The sequence below is a fragment of the Bolinopsis microptera genome, chromosome 11, assembly GCF_026151205.1.
Source record: "Bolinopsis microptera isolate Bmic1 chromosome 11, MBARI_Bmic_1.0, whole genome shotgun sequence".
Taxonomy (NCBI): Eukaryota; Metazoa; Ctenophora; class Tentaculata; order Lobata; family Bolinopsidae; genus Bolinopsis; species Bolinopsis microptera.
This window is the reverse complement of record NC_087082.1, coordinates 13,745,639-13,772,853: the sequence shown is the minus strand read 5'-3', so window position 1 is coordinate 13,772,853 and position 27,215 is coordinate 13,745,639. Positions and strand designations below refer to the sequence as shown.

The window sequence follows — 27,215 nt, the reverse complement described above, 5'->3', positions numbered from 1 at the left end:
CGCGTCACGAGAGTCCACCCCAGTAGACCCCACTACGTACAAAATTTGAAATTTTCCCAAAAACTTCTGATTAAGCTAGTTTGTTTTCAATAACTTTTGCAATATTATCAGTAGACCCTTCAAATTTTCACCAAATGTTACTCCAGACATTTCTGCATGGTAACTGTGTCATAGAATTTTAATTTAGGGACCCAATTTTGTGCAACACTCCGGTATCTGACGACCGGTCGCAGACGTGGTTATTGTAATGTCAACTTCTGTTGCACACTGAGCGAGCTATATTTTGAGAACAAAGATAAACTTTACACCAGGTGAAAGCTGAGACGTTTCTCTTTAAGATGATCACCTCACATTCTGTGTATCTGTGACATTGAGATAGTAACGATTCAAAACGTCAAGTTGAACAGGCTACAAAATACGCGCTGAATAAAAGTCCACCCCAGGAGTCCACCCCACGCGCGTAGGGTGATTATGTATTAGTTAAAGAATTCAATATAAGTTAACGGGTCAGCGTTATTCAGACTCAGTTATATATCTTAGAAAGCGCTTGTGCTTTGAGGTTATTTCGATAAGGGGGGACAGAGGGCCCATGTTGCGATATAAACCAGACAATATTGAAGATTTAGATTTAAATATTGAGCTCTTTGGCTAGAGAATACTTTCTTGAATATTTTCGATAGTTTTTAATATTGGTAATGTTAATGAATTGTAATTGATTGATATGTAATGTTTAGGCCCGTGGCCAGTTTTCAGCCAAGATATAAGTTATTGCTTCTTGTCTATAAATGTCTTAATGGTATGAGACCAGATTATTTAAGTAATATGTTTAAATATGCCAATTATAATCATCTTATCTATTTGACTGAACCTGAGTCTATACACAGTAAGGAGAAAAATCGTTTCAGAAAGTTGGCCCTTAATTATGGAATGAGCTGCCTCTTGAAATTAAGAATTGCATGTCACTGGAAAAAAAAGGGGGGACCCCCAACCCATGTAGCTGAGCAAGTAGACCAAAGTGGCTCTTGCTTGTGAAAGGTGCGTCAACTACCCGCCGAAGCGGTGGGTTGGGAGTCCCCCCTGGGATCATTTCGTCCGTAAAATTATATACAACCTAAAATAGTACAGTAAAATATCAAAATTTACATAAACAAATCTAGGAGACCTCAAATCGTGTTCTGATATGATTTTTGACTTGGCTCTTGGCTTCTTTTTTTATTGGGGGTCGTTCACATATTACGTAATCATTTTTTGGAACATTTTTACCCCCCCCCCCTCCGAAATCAGTTTTACACATAGCTATTGGGTCAAAATTACACTAGCGTAATCATTCGGAAACCCCCCCCCCTCAGCTGATTACGTAATATGTGAACGACCCCTTGTCACTGGAATCTTTTAAAGTGTATCTGAAAACATTTCTTTTTAAACGTGCTTATGATATTAATTAATTTATTATTTTTTCAATGTTTCTACTGTTAAGTGCATACCCTTAACCTTGTAATTTAGTGTATCAAGTCTTTACAATTTTCTGTGGTTTGGAACCCAAATGTGGATTGCTCTTCAGGTTTTATTGTATCCTGACTTGTTTTTGTGGCACACCTGTGCATTTTAAGTTGTTGTGCCACTATAATCTATAAGTTTAAATTATTATTATTGTATATAATTTATAAAGTGAATGTTATTGCCCACTCAAAGGGGCCTGTTAATAATCAGTTAAATTTTTAGTTATTTTAGATTTAATAATAATAATAATTTAACAAAAGATCTGAGATCTTGAAATTATATCCTGCAGTACGCTCAAAGTGTAGTCGAAACCGTTTCGCGGGCCCCCTCCTCATTTAACCCTAGTTCACTTGATTGAATTGAATGTATATCTATTGTTTGAACGACTTTTGCAACACAGATGTGTAATTTCGCATAGATCCAATGGATCCTTAGCTACTCTTGATTAGGTGGCACTGGGATTCGAACCCTGTTAGAACATATTATGTATGTTAAGTTCAATCTCCATGTTGCTAATAAATACGTTTTATTAACTTAAATTGTAGTAGAAAGGATACTTAGGTCCATTTCTACTGGGTCCTTAATCTTTATACACAGCATTTTAGTTTAATTTATAACTTTTTGTAGAAATATTTATGATGATGTGTGAAGATGTTTGTGTCATAATTATTTAATTTGATCTATAATATTATTCGATTTACCTCTACCAGAATCCACATCTATACTGCACTCTATATTTAAGTCGTGATACCTTCAATTCAAGATCTCTAAAGGGTCTAAATTTGTCATTTTCTGTTTAGATTTTAGCTCAAGTAACAAGAATCCATCGAAGACATCTAAAAAAATCATAAGTGAAGATACTGGTCAGTCATAAACCAGTTTTGAGCTAGGATAAAACGAAAACTACCTTTAATGTATGGCATTTGGAGAACGGATCAGTGATACTGTTGATTGGATTCAGACTAAGGTACTTTATACTAATAAGTTTATTATTCAATTTTGATCTTCACTTCAAATTCATCATACAGTGTTATTTCACGAATACTCAAAATGATGATTATATCCTTTCCTTGTTTATGGCAACAATTATTATCCTATAATATCACTCATGATTTAGTCAGATTATTTCAGATAAAGAAGCATGACCAAGCTGCTTGGGAGCAACATGCAGAGAAGAAGTTGAAAGTAAGGACTTGACTGTAGTATCTAGATTAAACTAACATTCCATAATTTGATATTTAGTGATGTTGAATGTTGATGCAGAATTACAGCAATACATAATTACGATTACAGAATTACAGCTATCACCATTTCCAGCAAGCTTTTTATTGGCCATACCTTGTCTGCAGATTTTGTTTATTATAAGTAGTCTACACTTCATGCTACTAACACTTATCACAGGATTTTCCTAAAACTTATACGAACTCCAAGCGAACCAAACTTAAAAAAGAACTTATCGATGTGGATCTTATTCGAGGTGAAATTTAGACGATTTTTCTCAAGAGATCCTATTTTTAATGAAAACTATTTGCACGTTTGTTATTGTTAAGATGATTTGCCCAACGAACCTATTTTCAGCTCAACTCTGGCCACAGAGCTTGTACCTTTTTAATAATGTGGTAGGTTGGAGGCATGGTCAACTGTAACAGTTTTATGATTTGAAATTAAATATGTTCCCAATGTTTGTAGAATCATTTAATTGGATTTAAGCTTGAATCTGATTTGATGGCAATAAAAAAAGACTAATACCGTTATCACTCGACAATGGTACCTGACGTGTAATGTCAATGTGTCACATGATGTGTCACAACATGCACACATTAAACACGTGCAGTGTTATCTATAACCAACAAAACAGATACACTCTTCTATTGCCATACTAAACCAGCCATCTTATTTCCAGGCACCAACTTTGAAAAGCCGAAACCAGCTTATAACTGGAGCAATATCGCTTTCTATGGTCTTTTCAAGCTCATCTTCCTTCCCCTCTATTTCAAATGGTTAGTTATTACTAAGAAACAAAAGACTTATTTTATATATATATATTATATATATTTCAATACTTTCAACACTACTATATAATAAATAATTTGAGGTATCGAATTATTACAAAACAGTTGTTTAGTTTTTTTAAAGAACTGACAATTTGTCATTTTGTCCCTCGGTCCTTGATCTTTCTAGCAGGGTTTATAACATGGAAAAGATGGAGTCGGACTTGAAAAAGATGGAGCAACAATTGGAAAAGATAAACCGCAATACATTGTCGTTTAAAGGTAAGAAAGATGATAATAGCAATAAGATAAAGATAACTATTCAATCAGTGCAATTTGCGGACCTTTTAACTGCAGTTTCCAGAAAAGATATGTTTGACGTTATCCAGGATCTCCAAGATCCTAGAGAGAATTGTACTAAACCAGCTCAATGTCCATCTGGATACTACCCTAATCACAGCTGTGAAAATGAAAGAAACAAAGACAGAACTACTGGTGTTAGGAAAGAGCCATGTTCTAAAAAAAGTGTGAACTCAGTGTCAGACTGCAATTTGCAAGCACTGTAATTCTACCTATGCGTGCAAAGGAGACAGCTGAAAGAGTCTGGGTGTCAAATTTGACGAAACTTTGAATATGGAAAGACAGATTAATAATGTCAAAAGGAAATGTAGCTGGACAATGATGAACCTAAGAACTATTGGATTAGATTGATGTTGGTGAAACAACTGGTTATATCTAAATTAGAAATTACTGTAATTCTCTGTACATGAATCTTCCAAAGACCAGATTAAACAAACTTAGATTCACCCTTAATGGGGCAATTCGTTTCATCTATATCATAAAGACAGAACCACGGACTTGGTTCCCTTCTATAAGAAGGCCCACATACTCCCAACGAATCTTCTTTAAAGTTTGTCTATTAACCCACAAATCAGTTCACGGTGCTGCACCTGATTACCTCAAAGCATTACTGGATGTGGATGTAGTGGATATAGAACTTTCAAACACCATGACCAGGACGAAGAGACCTGGTGACCATCTTATGCTCAAGGTACCAAAGAATAAAAAGTCCAAAGTTGATGACAGACGTTTCTCAAGCCATGCACCGATTGCATGGAACTCTCTTTCACTGATGTTGAGATGTATTACTGATACCAACTGCTTCAAGCGAATGTTAAAGAACCATTTATATAATCAGTTTTGATGTTTTTTCTTTCCATTTGTCTTCACTTTGCAAGACACCTTGGCTTTTATTACTTACCGCACTCCATTTTATGTCTAGATCTCTACCTTTCTAGGATCTGTTTCTCTTTTTGGTTCATTATGTCACTGTACTAACCTTCCTTATACCTACATGTATTGTATGGTTTCTGCTTCTATTTAGTTTAGTGTGGTTTACAATAAAAGATGTTTTAATTTTGTCTTCGCCTTATGATGAGTTATACTTTGTTCACTTTTACACATTTGCTCACATCACTCACAGTCAGCCGCTCTGACATGGTTAACCACCTTCCTTGTACTTGTGTTGTTAGTTAATCATATGAGCGGGATATAAATACCTCATTTCATTTCATAATCTATTGCCCTTGCTTTTAATACCTACATACTTTAATACTTGTCTAATGCTTACCTACTTAGAAACTTGCTTAAATAAATTTGCAATATGGATCCATGTCACTATCTCAAGCTTCAAATGACAAAAGTTTTGTGACTTTAAACCATGTTCAGGTGGGTGGGAAAAACATCCCGTACAATGTACTGCGTACTTGTGATACTGTGGATACTGCAGATAGCCATGGCTGTCCTGGTACTACAAGTTGACCGGGTGGACGATGTTCTCATGTGCGAGTCTCTAACACCCATCGTGGTGAGTTATTTTATAAATCTCCTTACATTTTCAGCTCAGCAATCTAGAAGCTTCTAAATTTGACATGGAATAATTTTAGAATTCAACTTTTACTAGGTTATTACATCACGTATTCTAAAGTATGCTATTTTCAGTTGTGGCTAGTGGTCGGTTTAACGTTTTGCCAAGCAGTTGCTACAGACATGAGAAAAGCCCAGAAGAGCGGCATGTTAGTTCAAAGAAACTTTATTAATTTATTAATAAGTTTATTACGTTATTACTACAGATTTCTGGAATATTAGTGTCCAAGTTGTCTTATATCATTACTAAAATTATAAGATTATGATTTAAATGCATTGACCGCAAATAATTATAATAAGCAACGGACCATGGTACGGTAGGCAGCTCGGTATTTTGAAACGCATTACCTAAGTTAATATACTTCCTTACTTTATTCGTTCGGCAAACTACGACTAACCATATAATTTCCTTGCAATTTTAAAAGCTCATAATCAATTTCCTGACTACTTAACCTCTTCTAAAGCATGAAACCATTGCTAACGATGTACTTAATGAGGTACTGAAATAGTACTGAAATAGTACAATTACCCTGAATTTCCTGAGAATTCAACTTAAAGAGTTCTGCAGAAACTCTCTGCTTTTTAAAGACTCCTCCCTTATCATGCATTATCTTATGACTGACTCGCCATCAAGATAATATGTCGATAATGCATTTATGCATTAGACATTATAAAAGTATTAAGTAGTTCAAAAAGTCGACAAGTTTAGTTGTAATGCAGAACTCTTAAAAACCAATAATCAAGTATAGTACAAGTAAGTAAGTACAACAATCAAACTTGTAGACCCTGAGAAAGTTGTCCATTTTGCCGCATTTTGAAGTCATTTTTCAAATGAAATGGCACGTAGATACTAGATGCCTACCTTTGCAATTGTAACTCAGCTATTTTCTCAGCTCAACCCTCATCAAAAAGTCAAAATCAACAACAAAGAACGTCACGACATCCAGCTCCAGTAAACCAACCACAAAATCCCACCTCTCTAAACAGCACAGTCACAGTAAAGGGTTCAACAAGAAAATGGATCCCTGTCCGAGTTTACGGCGGAGAGTTGTGCTGAGAAACACTGAGAACCTAAAAGCTAATAAACCCGGCATCAAATCTGTGAGTACTCTGGGGGTCCGGACTCTCTTTGCTGGATATGTTAGTTTACTTGATAGTTCATACGGATACAAGACTCGACTTTATTTCTGACCTGTTTTTGACCCAACTTTCAGTTTGGTCAGTTTCCCATCCCTTGTTCCAGATAACCTCTCTTTACAATTTCTATTTCAGACGACAGCGTCCACAATAACGTCCTCCTCGTCCAACACAAACTCCCACGACATGTTCCCTGAGTACAGTGAACAGGAACACGGCAACCTCAACATGAACCTCATCACACCTGAACCTCATGTTTACATTAGTGATAGTGATACCAGTCCGGAGAAGGCGCGACCCAATGGAGACGGTACGTTAACTGTCCATTATATTGTGTACCGTATATTTTGAAGTGTTCACGATGTACTGGGTGTACTACACCATTTCATGACAGATATGTGTGGAGAACTAGTTTCACTGTGTACAATGATATTGGCCGCTGAGGACTAAATCTCTTTTATAGTCGATATTGATCATTGATGCATAAAATCCATCAGTAATCACTGCTTCAGGATTCTTACACCAAACCACAATATTAACATCAATAATATTATGACGGTGTTTTAGATGGAATAATAATGCAATGTGCCTCTCAATTATTTGGTCTATTATGTTGTACTTGTTATATTGACTCATTATACCTTACCTAAACTGTCGTGGTATTGACGCTTGTCTGCTAACTATTTAATGTTTTATGTTATTTACCTATTTAGTAAACAGGTAGAATTGTCCTGTATGGGTTAAACTTGTGGATGTAAGAATGAAATGTTAGGCAGTACACCCAAGGAATTGTTGGGCTGTGTTTAATATGTTTAACATGTTTAAATAATAATATGTTTACCGGTGTGATATGCTTAAAAACAGTTGTCAGTTAGGCGGAATTTCCCAAATAGCAACTTAGCGTACCTCGTGCCTGCAATAAAAATAACTAATTATATTTTACTTTTTTGCAGCGTTCCCAACAAAACGGAAACTGAAAGATTCCGACAGTGAATCAGAGATAGATCACAGAAAACATCATGTTCACAGAACCAGAAAAGGACCAGGTAAATAGAATGAATAACATGATGATTATTTATTCATAATTTAAATTATTACCGCTAGTTAAGTTTGATTGTTTTGTGAGTACGTGTTGTGCTGAGGAACCATGAGTTTGCTTTCTTTCCTTCAAATTATTTCGTTGAAAACTTTTGAAAACAACTAAAAAGTGATGGTATGTGTTTGACCTGTTGACCAAAAAGCCAGGGTGTAAACAAACAAACAAAGATTTACTCAAGTCTAGTCTAGCCTATGACCTTTGTCCGTTGAAAAGACTTTAATTTGTCCAAACTTATTAAGTTGTCTAAAAGTTTATGTCCGATATTAATGTTAAATTCTCTTCCATTCCTCAGACAAACAATTATTATTATTTTAGAGCAAAAATGGTTTGCATTCTGTCTTAAAACCAAGTTTACGTCTTCTAAATTGTTTTCATATTCCCAGAAGAGACAGCCAGTTCATCAGAATCAGAACGTGAGACGGACTCGTCCGAGCACAACGGTATGACGGAGAGCATGTGGACTGAATCAGAAACAGGTGATTATCTAATTATACTCTAATTATTATTTCATTATATATAATCAATTAGTTAGATTGGTCTAGACTGTAGCATATTGACTGTCTAAACATCAAACTGAATCGTTTGTCCCTACCCTGGACCTGGCCTTTTTATGAAACAATTTCACGGTTGGTCGAAATCGAGTATTGGACGGGATTGAACTTATATGTAGGGTGGGGAGGCGGTATGAACTTAGATGTTCTCTTATCGGTCTAGACTCTCAACTATCTTCCCTTATTTTCCCAACCATTCGCCACGTCCCAAAATATAAATACGTGTCTGCTGTCTGCAGTATGAAAGAGAGTCTGCGAAATATTTACCGCGATTATAGAATACTATGACGATTATAGAATATTCCTGATTGTTAAAGACAGCGATAAACTATTTGACTAGACGGATATAACTTTAATATTTTTGTTTTAAGTCTTAACTCTGAATAAAATATCAGGTTTCTAATATTCCCATAATAATTGTGATTCTAGCTGTATGTACCTACAGTATATTATACCTTTCTATGATATAATTTTTGCTGCATTCAGGAAATGAAACAATTTCTCCGAGTACTGGTATTCAAAAGCTGTAATTCTGTGTCTTACCAGCTAACATCGTCGGCTAAGTCAATAGCAGAAAATTTAAGACAAAAACGATTTCCCTCAATTTTTATTTGCAAGCACAAACTGGCAGCTGTCTGCACAATTCAAATTTAAAATATTGGACACATTCTTTGCTGCGGCCTGCGTTGTCTGCAGCTTATGTCTTGAACAAAAACACTTGCACCGAAACTTGTAGAAATGCTTTTGCAAACGCCGTTACCAGCTAATTTCATTGTAAAATTTAGCAATTTATGTGTCTTTTTCTCACGTCATGGCTTTATGTTATTTTAAAACGGGCCTAATCAAATCTGTTGCCCAGAAATTGTGCTCGGGCTATTTTGGGGCAGCAAACCTTTTGCACACTGTGCACAACCTGCGCTTAATGCATAAAATGAGCAAGATACGAGGAAACACCGATATTTATCTACCACGTGACATGTTCAGTGTAATTTATAGCTGTTTTAAGGAATGTGGGAAATATGCTGATAACTAAAGCAACTCGTTTTTGTATAACATCAAATAAAATCCAGGCAATTTCGATCAGTTTTCTTCAGAACCTATTGCAACATACCAAAATGTTCGGCAGCAGCTTCAAACATGAGAAATATTTAAAAACTTCTTAGATTCCATACAACTGTTTGGCGTATTATATTTGAGACAAATATGTACTGCCCTGATATTAAAAAACCCATACTATGTTGGCTATGTGGCAATTGGCATATTGATAGTTTACCGTGGAAATATCAAAACTTTTCTACATTTGGTAAATTCCTTGTAGCCGCCACTTCCCTCCAAAGTCCAAATGTTCAGATGTAAAAACAATTAAATTCTGTAAAATATGGACAAGACCTGGAAATAATTGTCATCCCCAGATTCCCGAACTCCGCTGTTCAAAGTGCGGAAACCTCCATTCTCCACTATAAACGAGAACAACACTATTAACGACAATAAAGAGCGACATGAAACTAGTAGCGAGGAACATGATACAGACGGAGAGGATAAGGAGGTTAACGAGCCCAGATCAGCTACCCCCAGGTCAGTGCAACACTGGGAAGTGGAAATACTGAAACTGGTGTTTTTTCAGATATGATTTCGATTTTAACTTGTCCAGAGTTCGAATTATCATTTTGAATCATACATTGCATTGTGATAGATTCTTAAACTGGTGTTTTCAGATATGATTTCGATTTTAACTTGTCCAGAGTTCGAATTATCATTTTGAATCATACATTGCATTGTGATAGATTCTTGAACATTTTCAGTGTATTATTCAAATATTTTGAATGAGACATGTCCTTCACAAGCACACAACTTTAAAATGATTAAACATATTTAGTTTCAATGTTTTCCCCCTTCTCCGGAATTAACAGAACTGTCCAACTCGACTTAGCTTAATAATGATCCTGATTATTTCTTTCTTAGATTAACAAGTAGATCATAAGAAATTCTCTGCCTTTTAAGGTAAAAAAAATTGATCGTTATGACTGTTTCGTAGTGAAATGTTTAGCATCCCACGTCTATTTATATATTGGTAGGAAGTACCCATACCGGAGTTTCTCTCTAGCCCTAATGCCCTCCAAGTGAGCAGACTCCTTCCGTTTAGCTTGTCTGACAGATCGGCACAACCACCACAGAACCTTTCTCTACCAAATCTATTTATAGAACACTCTCTCTCTCTCTCTCTCTCTCTCTCTCTCTCTCTCTCTCTCTCTCTCTCTCTCTCTCTCTCTCTCTCTCTCTCTCTCTCTCTCCGCTGGAGTAGCGATTTTGTTGGGCAAGTTAAATTACACAGTATCTGTAATAAGTCTGTATATGAGATAAGTAGTGTGTACAGCAGAGCTAGTTATGAAGGTGGTGGTGATTACACACTCTCTATCTTGCTCCAACTGTTTCCTGGAGAAAGATTAACAAGTGTGTTAATCGGAAATTATAAACTTAGCAAATCATAGTTTGTCGTGAATTAATTGACCCATCTGTTGAGCACAAACTTTGGCTATGAGGGAAAAGAGATCAAAGAAAATGTACTTTGTAAACCGACCCTAGAAGAGAGCGATCCAGGGAGTTTGTATAATTGCGGAAACCGCTTTCTTGTTACCTTGTTAAAGAGGACAAAATGTCAGAGAGTTAGAGAGCAGTCTCTTGACATATGTTAAGAGATTTTAGTACATTCTCAATTACCATGCTCTCTCTCTGCTGTGCTCAGTGTACAATTTATACAATGTAGAATATGTATCGGTGGATTGTCTGGTGCTGAGCGATGTTGTTATAAAAACATCCTTTGTGCACTGCCTACCGGCTACCGTCCGTTACCAACTCCACGATGCTGATGTTTTCTTGAGAAAAAGGCAGAAGCTCTCAGAAGCACTCAGAATCATCTATTTTAAGATGCACTCAACTCCCCGGCCACTGGACAGCCAACGCTTTCTAATCGATCCAACAATATAACACGACCACTCTCTGAGGGAGTAGTAAGGTGGAGACTACAGAGATATATCTTATTATGCGATTGCTTCTGAAAATGTCTCCTGCGGGGAGATGTGTTGTAATCGGCTGATTGTAAGTGAACCCTCTCTCTCTCTCTCGCTACTGTAACATGTAACAGTCAGATAATCACATACAAAAGAAGGTTGTAACACTATTGTGACACTGTTGTGACACTGTTGTGACACTGTTGTGAAACTGTTGGTCCCCTGCTTTACTCCTCCACTAATGAGATCCCCTGTGGGAATTTGGTTCGGATTTTGTGAGGATTCTTCCAAGTATTAGTCTGGACATATACCTGTCGGAATACCTTCCGTCACGCCGTGAAATCATCTACAAACCTGGCAACGTCCCATACCAGTTGAGTTGTAGCAAGGCTCGGAATCTTGACTTGATCGTGGAATAGAAATATGTGGAACTACTAGAACTGGCTAATTTGGGTATTAAAGGGAACCGCTTCTTGGCTTCCTGGGACTTGAGATCCATTCCTCAAATATGTATTTGGATTTTATATTATAAGCTATTTAAGCTAAATAACTGCTCTGGTTAAATCTAAGATACTTTGATGATCTTAAGCTTACGCAGACTAAGGGCCATTCGCGTCACTTCAGGCTTCGTTCCGGCTTGTAATTACAGCTCACAGACAAATCAGTAACCCTCAATCCTGACTGACCGGAAGTGTAACTTGGAAGTTGAGTTTAAGCGTGGTATTACTCGAGCGGCCTGACGTAAATCCACCTGACTAAATAACAGTTTATCAAATAAGTGTCGGGTATATGTTGCAACTTTAACCCACTCTTTCTCCCATTTTATTTTTATTTTATGGTAGTTTTGTAAGTACATCAATATCATCCTTACTCAGCTCTCTCTTAGGTCCACTCTCTAAAGGTCCACTGGTTATACAATTAAACTTTCCACTAACGATGAGGCTGTTTAAGTTTCCTAGGTCAGACAGTACTTCTAGTTCCATGTTTTCTACCCCACTATCAAATCAAAATTCTAAAAATAAAACAGGCTAGAGAACGTAGTATTTATCTAGAACTAAATTCCCTATAATTTACAGTGGTGAGAGGCTAGAGAACGGTGGAGTAGCCGGAGCAGCACACCGTGACAGTATAACAGACCACAGCCGCACAGAGAGGATACGAGTGAAAGTGTGGCTGAACGATGAGCTTGTTAAGATTGAGATGAGCCCCCTTGAGATAGGATATCAGATTATATCTAAAGTGGTGGGTTTTAAACAGACTCGTAATTGCACTCACTGCTAACAATATCACGTGACGTGCACGCAAACTTGCGCGCTAAAATGCGCGCTAATATGCGCGCATTCAGGAATGATGAAAACATATGGCACCCCACTGTAACTAAGAGTTTTTAGTAATGCGTATTCTGTAGAAATCTGGTGTGTGAACAACATTGATTGATATTCGTGCTCTAGATTAAATATACGTTAAGTGCCCCTCAAGGGCAAGGGTACATTAGAAGGGTCCAACCGTTTATATGTGTCCGTTAAAAGCCTTCTACTGTCCTAAGTGTGCCTAAATGTCCAGCAGCAAGCTACCAAGAAGCCTTAAAATCTAATAGACCTAATACTTTCCTGCTTGTGAACTGTACTGTAGGACTAATCCATGAACCACATTATCTTTCATCACAGCGTTCTGTGAAATTCTCACAAACCTCAAAAATTCCTTAACCAAAACGAAAAAAGTGTCATTAAATTTAAAAGCTTTAAAGAACAAGTCTGTTTCCCAATTCCACGTGGAGAGCAACTCTTTGAAGTTGCGCTAATTCTCGGTTCTTAACGCCAAAGTTTCACATTTAACACAGATCTGGCTAGTAAAAAGGAAGATGCTAGAATACAGCTAATAGTTTTAAACATACCACATGTTGACAGGTATCTCTCTACTGTCACGTGTCCCTCTATAGTATAACACATATCCAGATATCAGGACCTGCCGTGGAACTTCTGTCTCAGCTGAAGCGTCTGTATTCTCAGAATCTTAATTCAATTCTGAGTAAATCTCATAATGTCAATCCATCAATTGTGTGTCGCCCAAAATGCTAGGTTCAAAGCAAAATACAGCGTGTGATAATTTATACTTATCAATTTAAATCATAGAAAGCTAAAGTGTTTCATTAGCTATCAAGTATCAATGCTGTCACTAATTGTTATTGATTACTTACAATATGATTTGATTTTTGATTTGAAACTTTAAAAAAAGTATATCAATGCAATGTTTGTTTACACATCCCTCAGTATAACACAACTAAATTGCATCTCTCAGGAGCGTGTAAAGTCAAGTCTGGAGTACGTGTGGCTAGGAATCATACTCTCCTTCATTATGTCCTTCCTTCCCTTCGTCTTCAGAGCACACAACGCCGATGTAAGTACCGTGTTTTTCGCCTGTTCTACCTGTTTTTCTTGACACGGGCACATTATTGTAGTAAATGTATATTCTTGGTTTGGTTGACGAGTAAACTCGCCTGTATAGGTCCAGGACCGTGGAACGTCTAGGCAAGGTGCTAGGATATGGGACACACTCAGCTACGGCCCCAAAGCTAAAGTAAATAAACACGTTGTAATACATAATCCTTATCTCTGTCGTATCAATAATAATATTATGTTTGTAATTTCTACCACCTGGTTTAAGAGCTCATGGTTTAATTACACATAATGTTGTCGCAGTTCTAATCTAACTGTAAAATACCTTTAATACTTTAATACCGATTTTTGTTCTTAAATACAAAAAACTCTCGTTGGCGAATAATAAAATTTTGTTGGCCACTGCTGCATGAAAATAGTCAAATTGCAGTTATTTGTGCACACATATAATCAAAAAAGTAACATACTTTGCACTTACGACATAGAAATAATGACATTATGCAAGATTGCATTTAAATAGCATTATTTAATAAATGAGTAAGTCCTGAACTAGTTGCTGATTACATTTATGTTCTATAATTCTTAATAAAACAAATATTTTTTTAATAAAACAAATATTTATTTTTACGGCACAATCAAACAATATCAATAATAAATAAATCAGGGGAGGTTTGAAGAGGTTTCAAGTGCCGAAGGCCACTGCTTATCTTTAGGATTTGAGAGTGACCTGTGCTTGAAACCCCCTCAACCATCCACTACGTCAATATAAAACTTATTATACAAATATAGAAAAATATAATTATCTAAGCTAAAATTGCTTATTGGTCTAGTTTGGTGACATAGGAGAGCCCAGTTGAGTTTTAGTTTAGGTTTATGTTTTAAATCATAGTTTGAAAGGTTAGCCATGTTTCATAGCAGAGAGAGATATCATGTGTGCAGAGCCGTACCAGATGTAGAATTTGAGATATAATATAGATTAGTTACCATATATTAGGGTCACCTCGATTTTGGAGGGATAGCAAGTGCTTTTTAAGGTTAGATTTAATAATACCTGACGAGGCTGATAAGTCTGAATTTTTGGAAGACCCCGGGATTATTATCCCATCTACATTAGCATCACATATTTCGAATACATAGGGGATGAGATCATTCCATATTTTCGTAGAGGTGTACAAAAAGTTCTGTTGGGAGATATCTAACCTCAGTAATGGGACAATCAGACGAAGTTTTTCATTTCTAGGACAGAACTTGAAAAGATCTTTAATCGACTGGGGGACATCAAATTTAAGAATTTTGAATAGCTCCATAAATGTATGGTACATGTGCAGATTCTCCAGGTTCATAATTTTCTGCTCAGTGAATAGCGGTTTAGTGTGTTCAAGACAGTAGTTCTTTTTAGCCATATGGTCAAGTTCGGAGACAACCTGTACATAAATTTTTACTTTTTTAGAAGTGTGTGGTGGAGCCAGCTCAACACAGAATGAAACTCCCTGATTATATGGCTGACAAAACATTTTTGAGGACTTTCTCTGAGTAAAAAAACAAAATTAAAAGGTTGAACGGTTGAGCAGATACAGGTGGTATTAAACAAACCCTTAAAAGGTGGAGATTTAAGGTGGAGACTGGCTCTGGTTGAAGAAACTTTTGATTAAGGTGGAAAAGGTTATTGGTAACACAAACTACATCAAATTTGCAATCTGATGGTTTTTTCAATATTTTATTTAAGTGCTCAACCGAGGTGGAGAAATTAAATGCACTTTTCAAAGCTGCTCAACCGGGGGTGGAAAAAGGTTTAGAGAGTTCTAGGTTAGCTAGAAAGTTGCGTCTCGGCCTTTTCTACTTCCCGTTAAATTTTGTTGTTTCCATTGACGCTCAACAGGGTGGAGATCTTTCATTAAGAAACAGTAAAAAGCCTGTCAAACATGCCTAAATTCATTGGTTTTATCACTAATTTTAATCTGCTCTGTTAACTGCAACTGTAGGGGATCATAAAACTGTTACCTCTTCTGTCTTAAAGCAAAGTGTTCTAGCAAATGAAAAAACTATCAAAGTTGTGAAAAGGTGCTCAACAAGGTGGAGAAATTGTTGATTAAACATCAAAACATTAAAAATGCATTAAAACTGGCCCCACCGGGTTGAGTTTAGCTTTGGCAGTTGATTTCTGGAAGAAATTACATTGGGTGACCCTTTAGCATGTATACAACTCATCAAACTAGCCATCAACCACTCAACCGTGGTGGAGAACCTTGACTTCTGAGGTCGAATTTACGCCCAAATTTGCCAAATTTGAGTCTCCACCTATGTTGAGTGTACTTTTCAGCAAGGATGCCTTGTAATATGAGTTGGTAGATGATTTAGAATCATTGGTATTGCAAATGGACTGCCACAGTCACTCTACAGCTCCTAAACTACAGAATAACAGATTTTGAACTGCATGTTATGCTGTCTCCACCTCGGTTGAGCCGATTCTGAGGATCCTATTCTATGAAATATGATTGGTATAACCCATAATATTAAATATTAGGACTTTGGAGCAATTAAAAAGCATGAGAGGGTTAGTTCTAGTCACTTATATTAGCTCATGTAGTCAGTGAGCTGCTCCACCTGTGTTGAGCAGACAAACCTGCTCAACCGGCACTTTTTGAGTACCCACCTGTCTTACGTAACTTTAAATTGTGAAATTTGGAGTAAATATTTTTTTCATAAGTGATTTACAGCTCCTTTATTTTTGTAATTTTCAGGTGGCCACTGTCTCCACCAAGGTTGAGTTATTTAAATTTTGAACCCAGATATCATTATAGAAAGGTTAGGAGTATAATATCTGAAGAGCCTGTACCCCTTGGACTTTCAGAGGAATTATAATTAATCTTACCATTTGTGGCAGTGAAATGAGTGTAATAAGTGACTGATTTTATGTACAGGTTGTCTCCGAACTTGACCATATGTTCGTTATACGTTCTTGAACGTGCACAGGTTAAGTAGTATTCTTTATGATCAAAATTGGGAATGTTACCAAATAGCAGTCGTATACATCGTTTTTGAATAGCAAAGATTTTATTCAGCTTATGTTTAGGGATCCCACCCCAGCAACTTATACAATAGCTAAGATGTGACATAAAAAGAGCATTGTATAGTTTCAAATATTCAGATTTGGGAATGAATTTGCAAATTCTCTTAATCGATACAATACTGGAGTTCAGCTTTAAAGATAAATGATTAAGATGTGGTTCCCAACATAGCTGTTCGTCTATTATCACCCCAAGAAATTTTGTACATTGAACTTTTTCTAGCTTTTTGCCATCTATTGAAATCGTTAGATTCCTGTTAAAGGGCCGTGTTCTAGCACAGGTCTGTGTTGCTCTTGACAAACCTGGCTGAAAATGCATAAAACAACTTTTCCCTGCATTTATATGTAACTTGTTAGACTCCATATAGTTACTGACCTGTTTCATTACATGATTAGCTTTTTCAAAAGCTTCCTGTGCTGAACGACCTATCACAAAAATATTTGTATCATCAGCAAACAGGACGAATTCAGCCAAACTTGAGGAGCTCACAATATCATTTATATAAATCAGAAATAGTAGAGGTCCTAACACTGACCCCTGGGGTACACCATACTCAACTGAACACTTGTCCGATTTTTCAGTTTGAAAAGAAGTTACTTGGCTACGGTTTGTTAGATAGCTAGCAAGAGTTTTTAGTGCAATACCTCTTACTCCATAGTGTTCAAGTTTATGCAGGAGTTTATCGTGCTCAATTGTGTCAAATGCTTTACTTAGATCAATAAATATTCCAATTACATGATTTTTCTGTTCAATCTCATTAAGTATTTTATTGACAGAATAGTTTACGGCATGAGATGTTGAGTGTTGTTTTCTAAAACCAAATTGTCGATCATAAATCACGTTCATAGCACTGAGGTAATTATATAACCTATTATAAATTATTTTTTCAAGTATTTTGCCAAATATCGGTAATGTAGAAACAGGTCGATAGTTATCAAGGCATCGTGAGTCTCCTTTTTTATAAATTGGTGTAATAGAGCCCGTTTTAAGCTTGTTTGGAAAGACCCCATTGTCCAAGAACCAATTAAAGAATCTAGAGATATGACCAGACAGATAATTTACACTCTTTTTCAAGACTTTAACAGAGATATCACTTGCCTTCCCATTTTCAAGGCTACCAATAATTTTACTTATCTCTTCCTCGTCACAGGGGCTGAGAAAAAAAGAGTTCACTATTCTTTCTCTGCCCTTGAGGTATTGTTTAAACTTCGTTTTATTGAAATTGCCATCAGTTACCGTACGAGATGGTACAGAAGATTGAACTTTTGAATTAAGATTACGAGCAATAGACGAGAAGTAGATGTTAAATCCGTTGGCAATCTCACGGCGTTCAGTTACAATTCTACCATCAATTAAGAATGATGCTTTTATATCTTTTTTAGATTTACCCCTGAGTTCGTTGATCAATTCCCAGGTTTTTTTTATATTTCCTTTAGCAAGTTCAAATTTTTTCCCATAGTGGGCTTTTTTCGCAGATTTTATAGCTTTGTTTAAGATAGAACGATACTCCTTATACTTAAGATATAAAGTTTCCTCACCTAATGGGTTGATTTTGGTACACGAAGCCTTCCATCGCTTGTAGTGAAAGCCTTTAGTAAACACAGATTTAATTAACGCAGAAGTGATCCATGGATTCATCAATCTATTGCGTTTTGATTGAAAACCAGCAGTACAGTCCACTTTGAAATTCAGTTCGATTTTTTCGTGGACAGTTTCGACAAATTTTTCAAAACCTTCCTCATCATACGTAAAGTTCGATTGGCAGATATCCTTTCCAATATCATTAAGGAAACTTTCTATATTAGACTCACAGTAATCATACTTAGGTTTAAGTTTGGCAGTATTTGAACTCTCTTTAATATTACACGATATGAAACAGAAGATGGGGTTATGATGGGAAATCTTGGATTCAAGAATTCCAGATCCTAACACACGCTCAGTAGAGTTCACTAAAATATTATCAATTAAGCTTTCATTGCAACCCGGCTTGGCATGGGTGGCAATCGATATCAAAGGGATTAAATTGTTACTGTAGATAGTTTGTTCAAATTAAGCTATGTTTCGTCCCTGGGCCAAAAGATCAACATTGAAGTCACCTGTCAAGGCTACATTATTAGACGGTAGAAATTTCATCAACACATCAAGCTCAGCAAGTGCATCTTGAATATCACCACTAGGGGGCCTGTAAACAACACCAGCAATCTGTGGAACCTCTGTGTTAGTGATCTCAACGAAAAGTGTTTCAAGATTGTCAGAGCATTTACATAACTTTTCGATTCGGCTGTATTGGTACTGATTGTCAATATATATACCAAGGCCACTACCTTTCTTTTTCCCATCAGTTTTAGAGTTGTACTCACTGCTGTAACCATCAATTTTGTATAGATCTTTATTTTCCTCATTAATGTTTGTTTCAGCTAGCGCAATAACTGCAAATTTCTCATCATATTGACTCATATCAGTAATAAAGCTGTCAAAGTTAGATGCGTTCCCATCAATGTTGTTAAACACAATAGATATAAACGGCTTGTTATGGTTAAGTATGTTTTTTGACAGCCGGTTGAAATTTGTCATGTTATAATACCTACAGTCTTTTAGAATGTTTGAAATAGTCTCCATATCCTCGTCTCTTTCTACAGTGTTGGGATCATATTTGTCATAAATAATTGAGTTAAAAGGATTGTACCTTTGGGATTTGAAGGCGTAACACTGACTGCAGTGCCACATTTGTTTAACATGATCAAATTTAAAACTCTGTTCAGAACATTTGGCATGATATATTGTATCGCAACTCTCACATATTATGATTTTATGATGGCTTAGTACATTGCTATCACAACCTGGACATCTCTCTCTTGTAATATTGAAGTTTATTGAGGTCATATCGGTAAGATATCACCCGTACTACCCCTACTTAGGGCACTCCTATAGTCACCATTTCCACCTTTAAATCTTTCCGTGGACTGACTTCCACCACGTTGTACAATACACCGTTTTATGTTCATACAAAATATTTTCAGGCCTTCTCTCCCGAGATGAACAACATCATTGACCAATGGTGTGCCATCACGTGAGAATCTACCATACTTAGAGGGCATACATCCGTTAACAGAACCTAGTACAGAGTTATCTATAATAAACATGTTTTTCCTATTATAAACCATGTCGACAATTAAACTGTTTAACTCCCCTATACGTGAGTTAACAAACTGTGATTTGGTGGGCAAGAGTAAACTAATATGAACTTTACTATTAGGATAAAATTGCTGAATTTCACAACATTTCTTCTTAAGCTTAGCAATAAGTGTTCTAGTGGATGGTCTGTTGGAATCATCTCGAATATCATTGATTCCCGTATGTATAACAATGTTCCGAAAGGGGCCTATGTCTTTGGGAGCAGGAATATCGTCGATTTTAGCAGCCCACATTCGCTTACCGGGAACCCATTTTCCTAGAGTTCCAACATCTTTACCAAATTTAATGTACTTAGTGTTTGAGTCTCCAATTAACACTGTGCTATTTTTGTAGAAAGGCGCAATATGCCTAAAGGTAAAGCTGTACCTCACAGAAGTTTTCTCTTCAGATTCCTCGCCATCTTCTTCATTAGCGAGGGGTTCAATACCATGATTCCAGATTTCTTGGGACATTCTGGACATCACGTATACACTTCCATCTTTGAGCTTTAAGGACTTTTCAGTCGACTTATGTGTGAACTTTATTGTGCGTTCTTCACCAAGGGACACAGTGACTATTATCGATTCTGGGTCAATAAGAACCTCATTGTCGCAGTGTTGGGGGATATGGCTACTATTGCCTGTATATCTTGTAACAAGGCAAGAGTTCAGCCAGCTCTTCCTATTGGGGAGAGAGGGACGCACACAGTCCAAAAGATCTTGTATCTCCGGTGGAGTTTCCTTTGCCTGATGATAGGCTCCTGTGTACCAGTATCCATGTTCACCAAAGTAGACAACATCCCTGCTGCCACCAACCGAAGAAAAATCCGCACTATTGTCCTCCAGCAGCTTTATAAGTTTGCTGTGAAGCTCAACAGGCACTATATCTTCCTGATAAGTTAGATAAGGGTCACATGCAGGGCCTTCAGGAATTTGAGATGCAGCAAAGTGAGGAGAAGTAGTGTTAGGGGTCATAAGGATAGATTCATTGTAACGTAGTTCACCTTCATCAAAGTTCTGTGTGGACGTTGAGGGACATACATGATCATTGATCTTTTCCAATTGCACTTTGATCTGGGTCATCAGGTTGTCAACATGATCGAAAGTACTGCTGTTAGTCGGAGGTTGCTCTGTCATAGGTATATTTTTGAGAGAGTCCTTCAGGCCATCAATCTCCTGTTTGAGAGAGTTGCTGGTTGTCTCAAGAGCTGAGCCACTCTCCTTTACTTTCGTAAGTACACCCTTGATAGAAGCTATGTCTTCAGTGATATCTTCAATTCCAGTCACTAATCGTTCTGTTCTTTTGGAGTGTTCTTTGAAACAACTGTCCTCCTTGAGTATGAGGTGTTTGATATGCTCGTTGAAGAACTCTATGGTTGTTGTACTTTCTTTGAGTTCCTCATTACACTTTGATATCTTAGAAATATTGCTAAAGAATTCTGTTAACGCTTTGGATTTTTCCTCCTCCTTCAATCTTCTTGTGTAAGGAAAGATAAAGCAGTCCGGGCACTTCCAGGAAGTGCTGAGCTTCTTTAGAGAAGTTGCTGTGAGGCCAGCAAGGTTAACACAGTTAGAATGGAAGGTCTGCTTACAATTCTGTACCTTACCAATAAAATTTCATTAAGTGGCTCATTTGTCACCAGTTTAATGAGTTTATTAATTTATGTCTTAACCTATCTGTAATTGAATGAGATAAAATCACTAGCAAAATCACTTAAAAATTATCGTTGCTGAGGTACACGTACCCTAGTTCGACACGTACTGTAGTTCGACAAACCCTAAAGTTGGACTCTGTCGAACTAGAGTACTCAGTACGTGTCGAACTAGAGTACATGAATCTGTTGCTGATAGTAAAAATATTCCCAACTTCTCAACTTTAACATTTCATTCCGGAACATTCCCCGTAAAGTAGCTACTTGATAGGCGTACTGAAGTCTGCGGAAAAAACGGAAAATTTGTAAAGAAAGCAATAGAAAGTTAAAATTAGGTCTGGATATCTTTAAATGTGTTTTGACAACTAACAAGTAGTTTTACCGCAAGCTGAGAGACCACCACGCTGCTCCTTATCGTGCTACCGCTACTAGTAGAGCTGTATAATTATATCCATCTCTTTAATCATCATTAACTAGTCTCATGTACTGAGAGTTAATAAGAATATAGAAAAATAATCTAGTCTACTATAAGATTAAGATTAACTAATTCTAAAACTTACTTGGGTACTTAATGTTCTTGTGCAGTCTTCAATTTACTTCAAATTTTTCCATATTTGTATTAGCTTAACCAGCTTGGCATTTTTTCGTGGCCTAAATGCCCGTTCACGTTTTTCTTGATGTACTCCACCGAACGAGCTTTAACAACGGCCAGTTTCTTGTGATAAATTAGAGCATGTCGATATAACTGTGAAATATTTTAGAGCTCAAAACGTGGGAAAGTCCAAATATTTAGTGCTAACTTGAACTGGATACATCAGTTAGAGTCAAAATGCAGAGCTTGCACTAATCTTTTTAGACGTAATATAATAATCAACACGACACATTGAGTTTACCCTCTAAATAATAAAATATTAGGAATTACGTAATGATGTTTAATTTTGTTTTCTAATGGACATTTTAATCAAATTTCAAATTCAATTTGTGGTGGGTTGTTATGAACTACGCCCAGATAGAGTTTCTTCTAGATCTCATTTCCGTTTAGGGCTAGGCTAGGGTTCTGTTATATTTCAGGCGTTGTGATTTGTTGATTTCAGAAATATTTCAGAAATATTTCACCCACATCATATTATTTGCATTAACAGGAAGCGATGTAACAGAGCCGATATATTTTATGTTGCCATGGGGTTGCAAGTCCCCATTCATCGCAGCTCGCTAGTTTTACTGCCTCTTTATATGTATAGAATTATGAAGAAAAACTTTCTGTATTTTACCCCTCACAAATAGCCATAATCAGGACAATCTTATCGTGAAGTGTAAGTGGATTAGGAATTACTCTACAAAACAAGGAAGTTCCCTAATTATACTTCTATAACAGGAAATTAAACACTAATTGGTCATTCCCCTTTTAACCTCAACCTTGGCTTCCAGCCAGAACTCTAGATTTGTCTAACTGTCTAGTTTGACGTCCTGTGTTTAACACGCACGTGGGAGACAGTCTTAACTAGACACTGTTTTACTTAAGGAGCATGTGATTTGGCATGTTTATAACTTTATTACAATATTACAGTCACATGATGTTATGTTGGAGATATAATAAAGAAGCTAGTATTAAGATATCTACTAGTATTAAGATATCTACTAGTATTAAGATATCTACAGTTGCTGAGTGAGCTTAGTTGTGATATCCAGCACAAACGGTCATCACTAACAACCAGCCATCATTAATCAGTAACCGCCAATCAGCAATCCACTGAACATTTCAAACGACAACAATTATTTTTCTTCGATAACATGACTTGAAAACAACCCCTCACATGACCATAATACACCCCTCATTGACCCCTCTCATCCACAAAACCCCTCATTGACCCCCTCTGCATTGCAGGTGCAGTCTGGATTCAGTATAAAAGCAGTACAAGCCTCTATAATTGAGTTGTACGAGGAACCGATAGAGTTCCAGCTAATCCACATAATAGGGTTCGTCCTCAGTATGTCCCTCTCCTGCTGCTTCTTTACCCTCTTCGTGGTGAGTATTTTTATGAGTGGTTGAAATGTTTGTTGTTTTCCTTAAAATGTTTTCTTGTAAATATCAACGTTTTAAAGTTTATCAATAGAACTGCTGATGAATTTTGCAAAAGAGCGGTTTAAACATTGAGTATTATTTTGTTTTCCTGCAGAAGATGCAGCCGCAATTTGTCATGTAGCGATATACAGTAGCAATTATTGAACTATTGATTTCACCGAAGTCTGTTCCATGCGCCAGTTGTTACGTCCATTTTAAAGTCTGTTTCAATGGCCTCGACGGTCTTTAATGGTCTGTTAAGTCTTTTTGTTTCATCTGTTACATCCATTTTTAATGAAGTTCATTACACAGGTAGCTGAACGAACGTATGTACAAAGATACCTGTACGCCAAGTTCTTTAACGCACTCACAACAATGAGGCGTGCTAAGCAGTACGGACTACCCCATTTCAGATTACGAAGCATCCAGGTAGTACTTTATTTAAATTAATTAGTATTAAGATTGATGTAGTACTTAGTTCAGATTAGGTAACAGTACTTTATTCAGGTTTTAAACATTAATTCATGTTAAATTTACAGAACTTAGATCCTAAAGATATATGTTCAGTGCGTGCTTTTCTAGATTCCACTTCCCACAATTTGCTGACAATATAATAATAATACAACAAACTCCGCCGTAATAAATAACTAACAATACGCTTCTTCTCAGAATATAAAAGCGTGGTTATCACTCCGCTCCGTCCTGCGGAGAGTTGGTCCACAGCGCAGTGTAGGGATCATCATTACTTCCTCCTTCCTCATCATGCTCACCATCCTGACCGTGGTCTGTGTCCAGTTCTTCAGTAAAGGTATGTAGTTGTGATCTGTGATCTGTGATCTGTGATCTGTGATCTGTGATCTGTGATCTGTGACTTAGTATGTGTCATTTAGAAGCGGCATCCTTTAACCATATGTATACAAGCATGCTTTATCTTAGGATCAGACTTTAAAAGTGGCCACGTTAAGTTTATTCATGTGACTCTCAAACCGTCATCTTATGATACAAATCTGTAGGTTTTATTTTAAATTTCAGGATTCCTCTAAGTCAGTGCAACTCTTTTTAAACATTTCTTGGTCATTTCCGAATATCTGGATTATCACCATGTTTAGTGTTATGGCTAATTTTCACAGGGTCAAACAGCACTTATAAGTTTTATTTAATATGACGTGGTATGAAGCTTAACAAATAGCTTAACAAATCATACCATGTAAACTTAGTTAGTAACCTAGGTAATATTTAGTGAAAGTCGTTCTTCTTGTCCTTTGACAGATTAGCCGACCAAACTTAGACAGAACCCGATTTCCCTGTCTGACTTTACTTGAATTACACTAACGTTAAACTCATATTATTTATTGGAATATGAGTTATGACTAAACACATAAAACATTTATTTAACTAAACACATTTAATATATTACGCTCTACCGTAAACCTGTTATTAAACACAAAAATAGAATTTTAAAGATTCCAACTTATAACTTTAAGTTTATAACTTGAAACATAAGATACCCATTACATGTGTAGTACTGAAAGTGAAGGTTTAGTAGATATTTTCCCTATTATTGAACAAACTGACATCGAATTCCACGGTATGCTTTGTAATCACCCATTTCCAGACGGCATAACTTAGATCAACTGACTCACATCATAGCAGGAAGACAAATTTCCTTGTAATAAGTTGCTGAATTAAAAGTTGCACTGTAGATCTATTAAAAATGGTAATTATAGTTGTAATTACAGCCCCTGCTCCTCACTACACATCTAGTCCTCGGCATCTGGAGCTGACGCTAAGTATCTGTTATTGTGAACCTTGTTAGCTTACACTTTACTCAACAAAAGAGCAACATGTACCTCAATATAAACACCACCTGGGCGCACTTTAGCTAGCTCCTTCACAACAACAGCAGGGGGATGTTGTACAGTTTTGTAATGCTATATGATTGTTGAATATTTGTCTATTCGTACGTACAACAGGGAGAGGCGTTAACAAATATTTTAGCAAACTTGCTTAAATTGACAGTATTAAAATTCAAGTAGTCTGTATTGTGCAGATAGCTTGAATTTAGTTGTCTGCATTAAACTGTGTAGTACGGGTAACTGCAGATTATTGTACCTCTATTATCTTGAGAGGACTGGTTTATGTGCCTTATACTATGATACTAAGTTATACACTAAGTTATACACTAAGTCTATAATACTAGGTATAACTTGGTCTAAGCATATTGCAGGCCACAGTGTAAACTGGAGATGTGGAGATGTGGGTATATCAGGGCTGCTTTGTAAAAGTATAAGGCATTATGTTAAGACAAATCAGTTTAGATCAAATTGAAAAAGGCTTTGTACTATCTCATTAATTATGGAGGACGAACCACACGTCTCATACTTTGGTTTTTGAACAATTTTCATAGATAAATTCTAGCTGTACACGTTACAATATGAATAGGGACATTTTTGTTTTTATAAATGGGATAATGTATCGCGTATGTGCTTTTTCAGTTGCAGGGGGCTCATTTCGTAGATTAAATTATCAAATGTTACGACGATGTCACCCTTCCCTTTATAGACGATGTCATTGCCCCCAACAAGGACTTTTCGGTCTAGCCTTAGCCCTTAGGCTTAATATATTATTGAAATGTTTTCTTGTATCTGTCTCGAACTCACGAGGTTCTACAAACAACCTATTAAATATAGACAGATCTATATTCTATACTGGATAAAACGATCAAACATGACTGTATTTAGGGAACTGCCGCCATCAAGTTGCCGTAATATCCTCATATCCTGTTCAAAAGTCTAAGATAATAAGTTACTGTGAGATTTCATGTATGTAATATGCCTGATTTGCTTGTAATAACCCTGACATATTGCGTGTATACGGACAGCCAACTACAACCGTTAGTCCACTTCTCAGGACTCACCTTGCCATTACCTCATCTTCTCAATATATAACCGGGGAGATAACCGGTCCTGCTTGTACCAAGACGTGGCGTCCTGTAAATTTGTAGGTTGTAATAAGCATTCGACCAGTGAGGCCACTAACTAACCACTAAGTAGTAAGTAACCATTTTACTGAATCTGACGTTGTCTTGTAATAATTGTACTTAAACGGAAGGAGGATTCTGCGAATAGTGTAATTGTTACAAAGACGTCGCAAAATTCTGGTATTCTGTACTTGACACAGTGTATCATATTATCACTAATGTGATATTGGACAAGGTGCCATCATGAACTGCAATCTGCATGGTATCAAATGATTGGAGTCATGTGTTGGTGAGACTTTTGTGTGTTGATTACAGATACAATAGATCTGTTTACCATGAAGACTGTTCTGACCTAATGGCTGTCTCTGATACATTATAGATGGAACATGTCACGTGACAGGTAAAATACACACATACGGTTGAGTAGGAGGAGTATCAATAGTGTGACTGTTGCAATGAGCAATGTAAGTGTATCTTATCTTGTATTATGTTACCAAAACTGGAGAATGATTTACAGCGCGCACAGTTTATTAATATAATACAGATTTATAACATCTGTAAAATCTATAACATTATAAGTATTTATACAGATGATGTATTGTTATACAGATGTTCCATTCGTTTATATAAACTACTGGAATGTTAACCAGGTAACTGCCTAAGTGTTTTGTC

The 27,215-nt window shown here is 36.6% G+C and overlaps 1 protein-coding gene across 4 annotated transcripts in view; it reads left to right on the top strand.

The window, feature by feature from the left end:
• Positions 1 to 2,298: 2,298 nt before the first annotated feature.
• The window catches only part of LOC134823467 (protein PHTF1-like), a 29,146-nt gene continuing 4,229 nt past the window's right edge, over positions 2,299 to 27,215 (top strand). For 2 of the 4 annotated variants that reach the window (XM_063834937.1, XM_063834934.1), the window contains exons 1-16: positions 2,299 to 2,467; positions 2,632 to 2,685; positions 2,902 to 2,977; positions 3,404 to 3,500; positions 5,220 to 5,358; positions 5,493 to 5,566; positions 6,311 to 6,518; positions 6,690 to 6,864; positions 7,508 to 7,600; positions 8,037 to 8,129; positions 9,617 to 9,779; positions 12,289 to 12,454; positions 13,511 to 13,609; positions 23,393 to 23,527; positions 23,876 to 23,992; positions 24,233 to 24,371. In XM_063834937.1, coding sequence (XP_063691007.1) covers positions 2,417 to 2,467; positions 2,632 to 2,685; positions 2,902 to 2,977; positions 3,404 to 3,500; positions 5,220 to 5,358; positions 5,493 to 5,566; positions 6,311 to 6,518; positions 6,690 to 6,864; positions 7,508 to 7,600; positions 8,037 to 8,129; positions 9,617 to 9,779; positions 12,289 to 12,454; positions 13,511 to 13,609; positions 23,393 to 23,527; positions 23,876 to 23,992; positions 24,233 to 24,371 — 1,879 coding nt within the window. In that variant the 5' untranslated portion in view covers positions 2,299 to 2,416. Of the gene's footprint in view, positions 2,468 to 2,631; positions 2,686 to 2,901; positions 2,978 to 3,403; positions 3,501 to 5,219; positions 5,359 to 5,492; positions 5,567 to 6,310; positions 6,519 to 6,689; positions 6,865 to 7,507; positions 7,601 to 8,036; positions 8,130 to 9,616; positions 9,780 to 12,288; positions 12,455 to 13,510; positions 13,610 to 23,386; positions 23,528 to 23,875; positions 23,993 to 24,232; positions 24,372 to 27,215 lie in introns of all 4 variants that reach the window. The other 2 variants (XM_063834935.1, XM_063834933.1) reach the window with 1 other exon arrangement.